The sequence below is a fragment of the Mesoplodon mirus genome, assembly GCF_964341445.2.
Source record: "Mesoplodon mirus genome assembly, chromosome: 5".
In the NCBI taxonomy this organism is placed as follows: Eukaryota; Metazoa; Chordata; class Mammalia; order Artiodactyla; family Ziphiidae; genus Mesoplodon; species Mesoplodon mirus.
The window spans coordinates 38,879,302-38,894,434 of NC_138980.1; the positions used below are offsets into that span (position 1 = coordinate 38,879,302).

Below are 15,133 nucleotides of genomic sequence, written 5' to 3' on the forward strand. Positions count from 1 at the left end.
GAGGCTGCCTGCAGGAGGAAAGGCAAGGGAGGGGGTCCTTGCATGTTTGTGATATGGGGATCTGAGCCTGTCTGTGAGGCTGTCCTCTCAACTGAGGACCACGCACTGGCCTGTGAGGGGGCTGGAGCCACTGCCCAGGACACAGTGGTACAGGGTGGGTGGGGATGACCAGGGCCTTCACTCCCTCCTGTTGCCTGATGGCAGATGCGGGAGATAAGTAGGGTGGGCTCACACGCTCCATGAATATAGGAGTTTCCACTCTGGAAAATTCCTGCATAAGAACTAGTGCTGGCTGGTGAGTCAGAGAGAAAAACACATCAAGTGAGCAAATAAAAACCAAAAACAAAGAGACACACAGAAAGACTCAGGGAGAGACAAAGACAGCCTGTGAGTGAAGCTCAATAAGCATTGACTGTTTGAAGGAATGAATGAATGAATGAATGATCCCTTGGACCCAGCATGAACATGGATAAGTTCTGGCAGCTCAGGCTTATTTTGTTGCTACATTGGGAGGATGTGTCCAGGCTGCTGGCCAGGGGTCCTGACATTAATTGGGCTGGGCTAGACAGCATAAAGGCAAAGGGTCCTGCCTCCAGCAGGGGCCTCAGTGGCTGAGGATAAGGGCAGAGCAGGGAGAGGGGACTGAGGGTACCCTGTGAGGAGAATGTCCAGCCCCTCCACCCTGCAGGTGGGGTAGTAGAGGCCTCATAGGACATTCTCAGGGCAGGTCCCAGAGAAAGCCCCTGGGGTGGCATAGTAGGAATATGCCGAGAGAGGTCTGGGGAGATGGGGTGAACTTGGAATGAAACACTAGTGGAATGGAAGGTGGTGGGGATGGACAGCCCAGGATGACTGGCCCTGGAGACTTGTGTGGAGTGGCAGGAGGGAGCCAGTGTCTAGGAGGACCCCCAACCTGGGGTATCTGCCTCAGGGTCACATTGCCCTGGGCAGTCCTTGTAAATGTCACTGGCTCTTGGTGTCTCAGCTAATGGGACGGATGGGACCTTGTGGCTGGTCCTGGGGGTGAGTTCCGGGAGCCTGAGAACACCAGGATGGGGTGTCCTGGGGTTCACCAGAGGGCAACCCTGGGAAAATGTCTTTGGGGAGGGAGTTGGGGGATTCAGAACACAGGTGCATTACTGGGGTCATCACATGATGGTCCTGGGGGCCCTAGCCTTCCTGGGAGGATATTCCAGGAGCTGAGGAATGGGGTCAGGAGATGCACTGAGAAACCACGTGGGAGTATTTCTGGGGGAGTTACAGAGCGGGGAGGGGGGTGGGCTGAGAGCAGAGGGGCCATCCTGGGGGTTTTGGGGGTCTCAGAACTTGGCGTTCTTTGGGGGTAAAGATGGGGGATGGGTTGTGGGAGCATCTGGATGGAAGGAGTTTGGGGAAACAAATCATGTGGGGAGGTCAGAGCTTTGGAGGAGGGTGGAACTTGGGGGATGGACTTTGAACACTGGGGGATCCTTTAGTGTGCTGTTGTAGGGGAGACCCTTGAGGGTCAGAATTTGGATCTTTGTGGTGGTGTGGGGATGCAGCACTTGTGGGGGGACGTTCAGAACATCAGAGTGTCAGAGAACTTTGGATAATCAGACCCGGGAAACCAAAGAGTGGGTGGATTTGGGGTGCTGAGAACGAGGGATAGCTTTGGAGTGGGCTTGGGAAGGAGATCCCAACCTGAGTGTGGTGGGAGATTGGGATTGTGGGAGATGGGTTTGACAGGGTTAGCACATGGTGGTGTGTGTGTGTGTGTAGAGGGGTTGATCGTGGGGGACGGAGGGTCAGGGAGTCAGAACTGGGGTGTCTCAGGGGATGGCTCCTGGGAGGTGAGTCAAGGCAGGGCAGAACCAGGGATGTCTTGGGAGGTAGCCCACCAGGGTGGGTGGGTCTGTGGGGTCAGAGCCAGGTGCATCTGGGTGGGTCCAGCAGTGGACTGGGCCTGGCCTTGGGGGAAGGCAGGACGGAGCCGGCTGGGTAGCAGAAACTTTACTGCCCATAACACGCCCCAACCCCGCACCGTCCACACCCACCCCTGGCCGTGTCAGCAACACTTGCGGTACACGATGTGGGGCCCCTGCTCTTCGTACTGCTCCCGCAGGACCCAGCAGAGCTTGAAGGCGCGCAGCGAGGCGAGGATGGAGCCGCCGATCCACACGGAGAAATTCCTGGTGGGCTGGGCCGCCACTACCACGTGGGCCTCTGGGGGCAGACCGCGCAGCAGCTCAGCGCGGAAGCGACCCTCAAACCCGGTGAAGAGTGAAGAGCCCCCGCAGAGCAGCACGTTCTGGGCCACATCGGTCCGCACCTCCAGCGGCACCTTGTGAAGACTCTGTTTCGCCATGGTGGGGACGCCCACGGGCGACAGCCCTGGGATCTCGGGGGTGCTGAACAGCAGCTCAGGGCACCGGAACAGCTCTTTGCCCAGAGTGACCATCCGCCCGTCAGGCAGCTTCAAGGTCCGGCGGCATTCCCCCTCGGGCCGGGCCTGTGCCTTCAGGAAGTCGGAGGCCACATAGCAGTAGCGGCGCTTGATGTTCTCCACCGTGTCCAGGTCCTCCTGCCCCAGGGGCGAGCCGGAGCCGAGCAGCATCTCCGCCAGGAAAGCGGTCAGGTGGGTGCCCGCCAGGTCCAGGCGCTCTGTGGCGTGAGGCAGGTTGTAGCCCTGGAAGACGGGCACCGTGTAGGTGACCCCGTGGCCTGTGTCCACCACCAGCCCACTGACCCGCCCGTGCGCGTAGGCGGACAGCACTGACTGGGAAGCCACATACATGGCGGGGGAGCTCAGCGACTCGAAACCCACCTCCACCAGCTTCTCGCGGTTGGTGGTGGGGCTGAAGGGCGGATCGGAGAACAGCAGCGGGTGGTCCCGGGGGTCCACGTGGAGGTCGTGTTCCAGCATGTGGCGCCAGATCAGCTCGGCTGCGTCCCAGTCCACCACGATGCCATTCCGCACGGGCTGCGTCAGTATCAGCTCAGGGCGAGTGCGGGCTGCTTCGCCCATGAACGCCTCCAGCACCGGTGGCCCGGTGGTGGTCGGCTTCTTGGGCTGGCAGCCGACGACGGTGGCCATGGTGTAGGTGGGCCGGGCCTGCCCCGCGAAGCCCACCTTACAGGTGCCTGTGCCCATGTCGATGACCACCGCCCGGGTCTTTGGGGGCAACCTGTCGCCCACCATGCTGGGGGATTCCTGCGGCATGGTATTGTTTGCCAGGATTGAGCAGGGGTTCAGGCTAGGCTTGGGGGCCTCTGGGGAGGTCTGGGGCCCCGGGGGGTTGCCTCGATTTGGATCCATGGCTGCAAGTGGTCGCGTGGGTTGCTTGGCAAGGCAGACCACTTTCCTCTGGGGTGACGGGGGTGTGGAGAGAAAAGGCTGAGGCCAGGCGTGGGGCAAGCACAGGCGGAGAGACGGAGAGGGGGCGGGACTGCTGGTCTATGACATCATTTTGCTGCTCACAATGCAGGAGTGGGGTGGTGGGGTGTAAAGGTGGGCCCTTCCTTGCTCCAGAAAGCTCCCAGAGTATTTAATCTGGGTTCCCCTCCGCCCCCTCCCACCCCCAGTGCCAAATCTGGAGAAGGAGCAGGATAGAAGACTCCCAAAGAAGGACCTCTGACCCAGTTCCCTGATCCAGAACCCAGCAAGACCCAGGAATCCTTCTCTTGGTGCCTTGTCTTGAAGTTATTTATAGTGTGGTATCTGAGAGCTGGTCACAGGCCTCCTTAGAATATTAAAATATGAATCCTTCAAATATTAATTAGAAAGTAGTTGGCTTTAGAGTGGCTATCTGGTTTCCCAGAGGAAACAGAAGCCAGCTCGGGGTGGGGGGCAAGGAGAGGCACAGACACCCCTCTACTAGATTCTTTGACACAGTGGTGTCCTGCTTCCCAGAACAGCCTTCCATTCCATTCCTGCAGGGCAGGAATTTGCTCTTCAAATATCAGCAGGACACCACTGCCTCCTGTAAGTCTTCCTTGATTTCTCCTCCCTCTCTCTACTACCTGGTGGTGGTAGGAGGTGTCTGCCTTCACTCCAGGGACTTTATCTGCTTCCTCCTGGTGGAAGGGGGTGTCCATGGGATACAAAAGGGGGATTTCAGGGTAGATAAAAGGGGGATGCATTTGAGAGAAAGACACTGTTTCGACAAAGGACAGCAGGTTCCACAATGGATCAGGAGTTGCTTCAAAAACTGTTTTTGTGGTGATAGGTATGACCTGTTAAAACAAATAAACAAATAAAAATCTGTGTGTGTGTGTTTGTGTGGAGTGCTAGAAATTACTGAGACTAGTGCTGAATGAGTCACAGGGATATCAAAGTGAGAGAGGCTTTACTTCCTAGTTGTGTTGAGATTTATATCCTGACCAAAGAGTGATGTTGAGTTTTTATTAAATTAATTATTTTTTGTGTGGTCTAATACATGTCTTTGGAAAAGTTCATTTACTCAGCTATTTATTGGGTGTCCAGGCAGTCCCCCTGCTTCCAGGTTTATTGAGATGTAATTGACATATAACACTGTGTAAGTTTAAGGTGTACAGTGTGATGATTTGATACACTTATATATTGCAAAATGAATACCGCTGTAGCATTAGTTAACACCTCCATTACCTCACATAATAACCATTTCTTTTTTTGTGGTGAGAACATTGAAGATCTACTCTCTTAGCAACTTTTAAGTATATAATATAGTATTGTTAACTGTAATCACCATATTGTACAGTAGATCTGCAGAAATTATTCATCTTCTAACTTGAAGTTTGTACCTTTTGACCAACATCTTCCCATTCCCCCCACTCTCCAACCCCTGGTTACCACCATTATACTCTCTGTTTCTATGGCTTCGGCTTTTCTAGATTCCACATTTAAGTGAGATCATACAGTATTTGTCTGTCTTTGACTTATTTCACTGAGCGTAATGCCCTCAAAGTCCATCTATGTTGTCACAAATGGCGTTATTTCCTTCTTTTTTCATGGCTGAATAATATTCATCTACCAATCTCTCTGTAGATCTATGTACCACATCTTCTTTATCCATTCATCTGTTGATGAACACTTAGGTTTGTTTCCATACCTTGGCTATTGTGAATAATGCTGCAATGAATATGGGGGTGCAGATATCTCTTCTAAATCCTGTTTCTTTTTATTGAGGTATAGTTGATTTATAATATTATATTAGTTTCAGGTGTACAACACAATGATTCAAAATTTTTATAGATTATACTCCATTTATAGTTATTATAAAATATTGGCTATATTCCCTGTGCTGCACAAAATATCCTTGTAGCTTACCTATTTTATACATAGCAGTTTGTACCTCTTAATCCTCTGTGCCTATCTTGTGCCTCTGCACTTTCCTTTCCCCACTGGTAACCACTAGTTTGTTCTCTATGTCTGTGAGTCTGTTTCTTTTTTGTTATATTCACTAGTTAGTTTTATTTTTAAGATTCCACATATAAGTGATATCATACAGTATGTGTCTTTGTCTGACTTATTTCACTAAGCATAATACCCTCCAGGTCCATCTACTTTGTTGTAAATGGCACAATTTCATTCTTTTTTATGGCTTAGTGAGATTCCATTATATATATATATATTTATATTATATATATATATATATATAATATATATATATGCATGCCATGTCTTCTTTACCCATTCGTCTGTTGATGGAAGCTTAGGTTGCTTCCATACTTTGGCAATTGTAAATAATGCTGCTATGAACATTGGGGTGCATGTATCTTTTCAAATTATTGTTTTTGTTTTCTTTGGATATATACTCAGCAGTGGAATTACTGGATCGTATGGTAGTTAGTTCTATTTTTAATTCTTTGAGGAACCTCCATACTGTCTTCCATAGAGGCTACACAAATTTACATTCCCACCAACAGAACAAGGATTCTTTTTCCTCCACATCCTCAATGCTTGTTACCTCTTTTTTAAAAATTAATTAATTAATTTTTGGCTGTGTTGGGTCTTCGTTGCTGCATGCGGGCTTTCTCTAGTTGCGGCTAGTGGGGGCTATTTGTTGCGGTGTGCAGGCATCTCATTGCCGTGGTTTCTCTTGTTGCGGAACATGGACTCTAGGCTCATGGGCTTCAGTAGTTGTGGCACGTGGTCTCAGTAGTTGTGGCGCACGGGCTTAGTTGCTCCGTGGCATGTGGGATCTTCCTGGACCAGGGCTCGAACCCATGTCCCCTGCATTGGCAGGTGGATTCTTAACCACTGAGCCACCAGGGAAGTCCCTGTTTTCTCTTTTTGATGGTAGTCATTCTAACAGGTATGAGGTGATGTCTCGTGGCTTTGATTTGCATTTCTCTGATAACTAGTAATGTTGAGCACATTTTCATATACCTGTTGGCCACTTGTATATCTTTTTTGGGAAAATGTCTATTCAATTCCTCTGCTCCCATTTTAAAATTGGATTGTTTGTTTTTTGTTATTAAGTTGTATGAGTTCTTTATTTTGGATCCAGCCAGTTTTTGGACTGTTCACAACAACCAGAAATATACTAAAGGACAGCACCTTATGTATCATTTTCAAACTTGGTTTTCAGTTTCACGTTTTAAATCTAAAAAGGCAGAAAAACACAGCCTGAGGTGAAATCACCCCTAATTTCATCTCTTAAAACCTATATAAAGAAAAAAGTTAAGGATTCTGCCTCTGATCTTTCAATGCCTCTGCTCAGAGGTGCCCCAAGTAACATATTGGTGCACAGCCTTTGTTTTCAAGTGTTTTTAAACTAAAGGATAAAAATAGGCATTTTGGCTGGAAGAGTTTTCCCCCCTCATGTTTATAAAAAGAGCCATAGTACTATGTAATCAAGTTTTTTTTCTTTATCCTTCAGAGGGTTTATTGAAATCACACTTTAAAAAATATTTTAAAGAAAAGTTTAACCCAGCAATCCCACTACTGGGCATATACCTTGAGAAAACCATAATTCAAAAAGAGTCATGTACCACAATGTTCATTGCAGCTCTATTCACAATAGCCAGGACATGGAAGCAGCCTAAGTGTCCATCGACAGATGAATGGATAAAAAAGATGTGGCACATGTATACAGTGGAATATTACTCATCCATATAAAGAAACGAAATCGAGTTATTTGTAGTATGGTGGATGGACCTAGAGTCTGTCATACAGAGTGGAGTAAGTCAGAAAGAGAAAAACAAATACCGTATGCTAACATATATATGGAATCTAAAAAAAAAAAAAAAGGTTCTGAAGAACCTAGGGGCAGGACAGGAATAAAGACGCAGACGTAGAGAATGGACTTGAGGATACGGGGAGGGGGAAGGGTAAGCTGGGACAAAGTGAGAGAGTGGCATGGACATATATACACTACCAAATGCAAAACAGATAGCTAGTGGGAAGCAGCTGCATAGCACAGGGAGATCAGCTTTGTGCTTTGTGACCACCTAGAGAGGTGGGATAGGGAGGGTGGGAGGGAGACGCAAGAGGGAGGGGATATGGGGATATATGTAAACATATAGCTGATTCACTTTGTTATACAGCAGAAACTAACACACTATTGTAAAGCAATTATACTCCAATAAAGATGTTAAAAAATAGAAAAGTTTAATAGTGGTAAAATAAACATAACATAAAATTTACCACCTTAGGGACTTCCCTGGTGGCGCAGTGGTTAAGAATCTGCCTGCCAATGCAGGGAACAGGGTTTCAAGCCCTGGTCTGGAAAGATCCCACGTGCTGCGGAGCAACTAAGCCCGTGCACCACAACTACTGAGCCTGGGCTCTAGAGCCTGTGAGCCACAACTACTGAGCCCACGTGCCACAACTACTGAAGCCCGTGTGCCTAGAGCCCATGCTCTGCAACAAGAGAAGCCACCGCAATGAGAAGCCCACGCACCACAACGAAGGGTAGTCCCCACTCACTGCAACTAGAGAAAGCCCGCGCACAGCAATGAAGACCCAATGCAGCCAAAAAATAAATAAATAAAATAAATTTAAGAAAAATTTACCACTTTAGCCATTTTTTAGTGTACAATTCAGTAGTGTTAAGTACATTCACATCCTTATGCATCCGATCTCCTAAATTCTTTTCTATCTTGCAAAAGTGAAACTCTAAACCCATTAAACAACCACTTCCCCTTCCCCCTCCCTCTAGGCCCTGGCACCCACCCTTCTACTTTTTGTCTGTATGAATGTGACTCTTCTGGGGACTTTATATGAGTGGAATCATACAGTATTTGTCATTTTGTGTCTGATTTATTTCACTTAGCATGTTTTCAAGGTTCATCCACGTTGTAGTGTGTGTCAGAATTTCCTTCCTTTTAAAGGCTGATTAATATTTCGTTATATGTATATACTTCGTTTTGTTTTTCCATTCATCCATCCATGGACATTTGGGTTGCTTCCACCTCTTGGATAACGTGCATAATGCTGCTATGAACGTGGGTTATGAGTCTGTAATGTCAAATAGCGGCTCCCTGTGCACCGATGCCGAATAAAAATACGGAGACAGAGATTTGGAAGATAAGAAATAAAGAGGCTTTTTATTTTCTTTGCCAGGCAAAGGGAAGACACAGTAGGCTAGCGCCTCAAGAACTGTGTCCCCTTGTCCTGGGGAATTACCGGGCATCTTTTTTTTTTTTTTTTTTTTTTGCGGTACGCGGGCCTCTCACTGTCGTGGCCTCTCCCGTTGCGGAGCACAGGCTCCGGACGCGCAGGCTCAGTGGCCATGGCTCACGGGCCCAGCCGCTCCACGGCATGTGGGATCTTCCCGGACCGGGGCACGAACCCGTGTCGTGTCCCCTGCATCGGCAGGCGGACTCTCAACCACTGCGCCACCAGGGAAGCCCTACAGGGGATCTTACAGGTGGAACTCACAGTCCAGGGTAAGTGATAAGGATAAAAGTGGTGAAGGTCTTGCATTCTTCTTATTCTTGCAATATTTTAAAACAGTCACTGCTGGTGTCAGGGGGCCTGGTAATGGGGTTCAGCAGCCTGGTAGTTGGGTCCGTTCATCTCTGGGTTATCGGTCTGTGACCTCCTTTCTGAAATGCAAACAGCTACAAGGGGTGATTTGCACCAGAGATTATAGGGAGAGTAAAGAGTATACCAGGTGTAGGATGTAAATTACCTAAATTACACAGGATTATGGGTGACAGGTTAGCTTTGTGAAGGACAAATCTAACTATAGACACTACAGATTAGTAACAGTTAAAATAAAACTAGGAGCGATTAACTCTTTCAGGCCAGGTTATGTTTCCTCTTTAGCCTGTTCACTGTTCCCTTTATTTTCCTTGTTCTCAGGAGAGGGAAAACTTCATTTCTATTTTTTTGCTGCAGTTTGCGAGACACCATCATACTGTTTTCCATAGTGACTGTTACCAAACTAAACTTGGGTCCACTCACCTGCAACCACCACTCAACTAATGTTTTATTGAAGACTTCAATCACCTACCCTCTCTGATTTTCTAAAAAATAATTTTTCCAGGATAGAATTCTCCTAAACCAATGTTGCCTTGTTTGGCAGTAATGTCTCCTCCTGGATTCCGATTGCCTCAGATTGGGTCACTGGGAAGAGTCACTGAGATGGACAGTCGGGTGTAGAAAGTTTATTAGGAATAATCCCAAGATGCACCTGTGTGGATGTGAGAAGGCTGGATTGGGCAGAAAGAGAGGATAAATTCAATATAGTTATAACTGAGTCTCAGCAGACCCTTCAGTGTGGTTCCAGATTGAGACCACATATCCAGGCCTTTGTATCCCCATATCTGCCCGTCATTGGTCTCTAGCTGTCCCCTGAGATAGGTGTAACCTGGAATGGGGCAGTTCCCCTGGCTGTGGATATTTCTTAAGAAGCACACAGCTGTCAGATGTCAGAAGTCAATATTCCCAGCAGCTAGGGAATGGAAACAATGGCCCTAGGCAGGAATCTGGATTGCGGCTCACAGCATCCCCTGCACTACCCCTTTCCCTCTTCCTCCTCCTGTCACAGTTCATCATCTCACAACCTGAGGATTTCCCTGAGCTATATTTTAAACTTTTGTGGGATATGTAACCCTAGCTTCTACATTTCCTTTTGATCAGATGAAGGAAAATGGTATTGGTGAAAATCCAAACTTTTCTCCTCAGAATTAAAAATCCACTCACCTGTGGGCTTCTGTAGAGCTCCAGAACTGTTCCAATCTCAGCTGAAAATGCCAACGTGGTTCCTGTAACAATGGCCACAGATTTTCTCTGTCTCTGGCAGTTGTAGTTAGGGAGAGTCTCTTAGGTTGCTTCCATGTCCTGGTTATTGTAAATAGAGCCGCAATGGACATTTTGGTACATGACTCTTTTTGAATTATGGTTTTCTCTGGGTATATGCCCAGTAGTGGGATTGCTGGGTCATATGGTAGTTCTATTTGTAGTTTTTTAAGGAACCTCCATACTGTTCTCCATAGTGGCTGTATCAATTTACATTCCCATCAACAGTGCAAGAGTGTTCCCTTTTCTCCACACCCTCTCCAGCATTTATTGTTTCTAGATTTTTTGATGATGGCCATTCTGACTGGTGTGAGATGATATCTCATTGTAGTTTTGATTTGCATTTCTCTAATGATTAATGATGTTGAGCATTCTTTCATGTGTTTGTTGGCAATCTGTATATCTTCTTTGGAGAAATGTCTATTTAGGTCTTCTGCCCATTTTTGGATTGGGTTGTTTGTTTTTCTGTTATTGAGCTGCATGAGCTGCTTGTAAATCTTGGAGATTAATCCTTTGTCAGTTGCTTCATTTGCAAGTATTTTCTCCCATTCTGATGGTTGTCTTTTCATCTTGTTTATGGTTTCCTTTGCTGTGCAAAAGCTTTGAAATTTCATTAGGTCCCAGTTGTTTATTTTTGTTTTCATTTCCATTTCTCTAGGAGGTGGGTCAAAAAGGATCTTGCTGTGATTTATGTCATAGAGTGTTCTGCCTATGTTTTCCTCTAAGAGTTTGATAGTGTCTGGCCTTACATTTAGGTCTTTAATCCATTTTGAGTTTATTTTTGTGTATGGTGTTAGGGAGTGTTCTAATTTCATATAGTTTTCTGAGTACAGGTCTTTTGCCTCTTTAGGTAGGTTAATTCCTAGGTATTTTATTCTTTTTGTTGCAATGGTAGATGGGATTCTTTCCTTAATTTCTCTTTCTTATCTTTCATTGTTAGTTTATAGGAATGAAAGAGATTTCTGTGTATTAATTTTGTATCCTGAAACTTTACCAAATTCATTGATTAGTTTTGGTAGTTTTCTGGTGGCATCTTTAGGATTTTTCTATGTATAGTATTACATCATCTGCTAACAGTGACAATTTGATTTCTTTTTTTCCAATTTGAATTATTTTATTTCATTTTCTTCTCTGATTGACATGGCTAGGACTTCCAAAACTATGTTGAATAATAGTGGCAAGAGTGGACATCCTTGTCTTATTTTTGATCTTTGAGGAAATGCTTTCAGTTTTTCACCATTGAGAGAATAATGTTGGCTGTGGATTTGTCATTTATGGCCTTTATTATGTTGAGGTAGGTTCCCTGTATGCCCTCTTTCTGGAGAGTTTTTGTTATCATAAATGGGTGTTGAATTTTGTCAAAAGCTCTTTTCTGCATCTACTGAGATGATCATATGGTTTTTATTCTTCAACTTGTTAATATGGTGTATCACATTGATTGATTTGCATATATTGAAGAATCTTTGCATCCCTGGGATAAATCCCACTTGTTCATGATGTATGATCTTTTTAATGTGTTGTTGGATTCAATTTGATAGTATTTTGTTGAGGATTTTTGTGTCTGCATTCATCAGTGATATTGGTCTATAATTTTCTTTTTTAGTGATATCTTTGTCTGGTTTTGGTATCAGGGTGATAGTGGCCTTGTAGAATCAGTTTGGGAGTGTTCCTTCCTCTGCAAATTTTTGGAAGACTTCCAGAAGGATAGGTACTGACTCTTCTCTAAAAGTTTGATAGAATTCACCTGAGAAACCATCTGGCCCTGGATTATTGTTTGCTGGAAAATTTTAAATCACAGTTTCAATTTCATTACTTGTGATTGGTCTGTTCATATTTTCTGTTTCTTCCTGATTCAGTCTTGGAAGGTCATACATTTCTAAGAATTTGTCCATTTCTTCTACGGTGTTCATTTTTGGGGCATATAGTTGCTGGTAGTAGTCTCTTATGATCCTTTGTAGTTCTGCGGTGTCAGTTGTAACTTATCCTTTTTCATCTCTAATTTAATTGATTTGAGCCCTCTCCCTTTTTATCTCGATGAGTTTGGCTAAAGGTTTATCAATTTTGTTTATCTTCTCAGAGAACCAGTTTTTAGTTTCATTGATCTTTGCTATTGTTTTCTTTGTTTCTATTTCATTTATTTCTGCTCCCATATTTGTGCTTTCTTTCCTTCTACTAACTTTGGGTTTTGTTTGTTCTTTTTTCTGTAGTTGCTTTAGGTGTAAGGTTAGGTTGTTTGAGATTTTTCTTGTTTCTTGAGGTGGGATTGTATTGCTGTAAAATTCCCTCTTAGTACTGCTTTTGCTGCATCCCATAGGTTTTGGATCGTCCTGTTTTTGTTGTCATTTGTTTCTAGGTATTTTTTGATTTCCTCTTTGATTTCTTCAGTGATCTCTTGGTTATTTAGTAGTATATTGTTGAGCCTCCATGTATTTGTGTTTTTTACATTTTTTTCTGTTATTTATTTCTAATCACATAGCGTTGCAGTCAGAAAAGATGCTTCATATGATTTCAATTTTCTTAAATTAACTGAGGCTTGATTTGTGACCCAAGATGTGATCTATGCTGGAGAATATTCCATGTGCACTTGAGAAGAAAGTGTTTTCTGCTACTTTTGGATGGAATGTCCTATAAATATCAATTAAGTCTATTTGGTCTAATGTGTCTTGTAAGGCTTGTGTTTCCTTATTAATTTTCTGTCTGGATGATGTGTCCTTTGGTGTAAGTGGAGTGTTAAAGTCCCCCACTATTTTTGTGTTACTATCGATTTCTCCTTTTATGGCTGTTAGCTTTTGCCTTATGTACTGAGGTGCTCCTATGTTGGGTGCATAACTATTTACATTTGTTATATCTTTTTCTTGGATTGATCCCTTCATCATTATGTAGTGTCCTTCCTTGTCCTTGTATTAGTCTTTATTGTAAAGTCTATTTTGTCTGATATGAGAATTGCTACTCCAGCTTTCTTTTGATATCCATTTGCATGGAATATATTTTTCCATCCCCTCACTTTCAGTCTGTATGTGTCCCTAGGTCTGAAATGGGTCTCTTGTAGACAGCATATATATGGGTCTTGTTTTTGTATCCATTCAACCAGTCTGTGTCTTTTGGTTAGAGCATTTAAGCCATTTAAATTTGAGGTAATTATTGATATGTATGTTCCTATTACCATTTTCTTAATTGTTTTGGCTTTGTTTTTGTGGGTCTTTTTCTTCTTTTGTGTTTCCCACCTGAGAATTTCCTTTAGCATTTGTCATAAAGCTGGTTTGGTGGTGCTGAATTCTCTTTGCTATTATTTCTTGTCTGTAAAGCTTTTGATTTCTCCATCTAATCTGAAGAGCTCCTTGCTGGGTAATCTTGGTTGTAGGTTTTTTTCCTTTCATCACTTTAAATATAGCGGCTATTCCAAGATTAGAGTTCATTTGTGTATCTCATGTATACTGGGAAGGCTTAGGTTTGCCCCCAAACTCCCAGACATCCAAAATGTTGTTGGGCAAACCACCGCATTTGGTAACTTCTTGATATCTTAAATTTGTATCTCCTGCTGATATAACTGTAGCTGACTTTGGAGCCTCTTGTATTTTCTTTAAAACGGTTTTCAACTGATTTATTCATTCCTTACCATGCCCTCTGGTGCTCTCCAAATGAGAAGTCATAAGCAATTTTCAGTTCTTGACACACTCCCATGCACACACAAATAGTTTCTCATCATTTTTGTATTTGGAAAAGGAATAATCTCTTGGCTTAAATTTCAGTCTCTATTTCTTCAACATTTTAGCTGTGAAATATACTTCTTCATGACCTGTACTAATCTTATAACCACTTGCTTTCTTCTTTAGGTAGGTGTAACATGGGGGAAATAATTTCCTGTAGAAATATCCCATCTGGGTTGTGCAAAGCTAAACAGGAACACACCCCTTGAACCCTCTCTAGCAGATTGTTTACATCCAATCCATCAATATTCCAGGTAATGAAAGAGAACAGGCTGCCATCTTCTTGTGAAGCATTTTCAGATATGCTGGTTTTAGAGCTAAAGGAATCACTTGTTTCTTCCTTGGCTAGGTCAACGCAGTATTCAGGCTCAGAGGGGGCTCTCCTCCACAGCTGGCTGGACGTAGGGGTTCAGTGCCCTTTCCATCTCCCAGTTGTTCTCAGCCAGGTAGCACTGATCCAGGGTGGCTCACAACTCAGGAGAGAGGCAAACTCCACATACAGTGGTCTCCCCTTCTTCACTTCAGTGTCTCCCTCTTTCCGCTCCACCTCCGGTCCACCCTCCAGGCCGCTTTTCCACTCCATGGGCTCCCCACTTGGTCCTCTCCCCCTGACCCAGGCCAGGGGGTAGGTGCCCCCCAAACTTTTATAGATACACGAATTTGTTTCTGGAGCACATTTTCCCCCCCAAATAACAAACTTGAAAGAGGTTTGATACATTCCTTCAGATCTTTCCCCATGGTTCTTTTTTTTCCCCAGAAATGTTCTTCGTTTTCCTTTCAAACATTCTCTTACCTGTGAATTTGAGAATCAACATCACTACTTTCTAAAATTATGATATGGCTTTAACTTTATTACTTCGATTTAAGTACTTTGGGTGAAAATGAGCTCTTTACAATATTATAATCATTAATAAATAGGGTACATAATCTATTTAATCAGGGATATTTTTTCCTTTCTTTGCTTAATCATGTTTTGTATCACTTTTTCCATTACATTTGTTTTAGAATGCATTGATTTGTTATTATATTTATTATTACCTTCCTTTTGAGGGCTCTGAGTTTATATTCCTACTCTTTTTTACATTTCTTCTTTTCTAATGTAAGCATTTAGCGAGATGAATTTCCCTCTCAGCACTGTTTTATTTGCATCCCACAAATTTTCTTATGCTGTATATTCATGTTCTTTACTTTTAACCTGGTTTTCAAAATTTTTTTAGAT

At 44.1% G+C, this 15,133-nt stretch overlaps 1 protein-coding gene and 1 pseudogene across 2 annotated transcripts; both read right to left on the reverse strand.

The window, feature by feature from the left end:
- Window positions 1-2,044: 2,044 nt before the first annotated feature.
- ACTL9 (actin like 9) lies at window positions 2,045-3,295 on the reverse strand (the record flags this gene model as incomplete). Its single annotated transcript, XM_082623832.1, has 1 exon — window positions 2,045-3,295. One exon carries the CDS (start codon window positions 3,293-3,295, stop codon window positions 2,045-2,047), a length of 1,251 nt encoding a protein of 416 aa, XP_082479958.1.
- Window positions 3,296-6,557: 3,262 nt separating this feature from the next.
- LOC309805300 (tyrosyl-DNA phosphodiesterase 2-like) lies at window positions 6,558-14,497 on the reverse strand (annotated as a pseudogene). The gene is made up of 2 exons: window positions 13,588-14,497; window positions 6,558-6,563 (listed from the first exon to the last, which is right to left on the reverse strand). The product of its transcript is annotated as a tyrosyl-DNA phosphodiesterase 2-like (transcript).
- Between the last annotated feature and the right edge of the window lie 636 nt (window positions 14,498-15,133).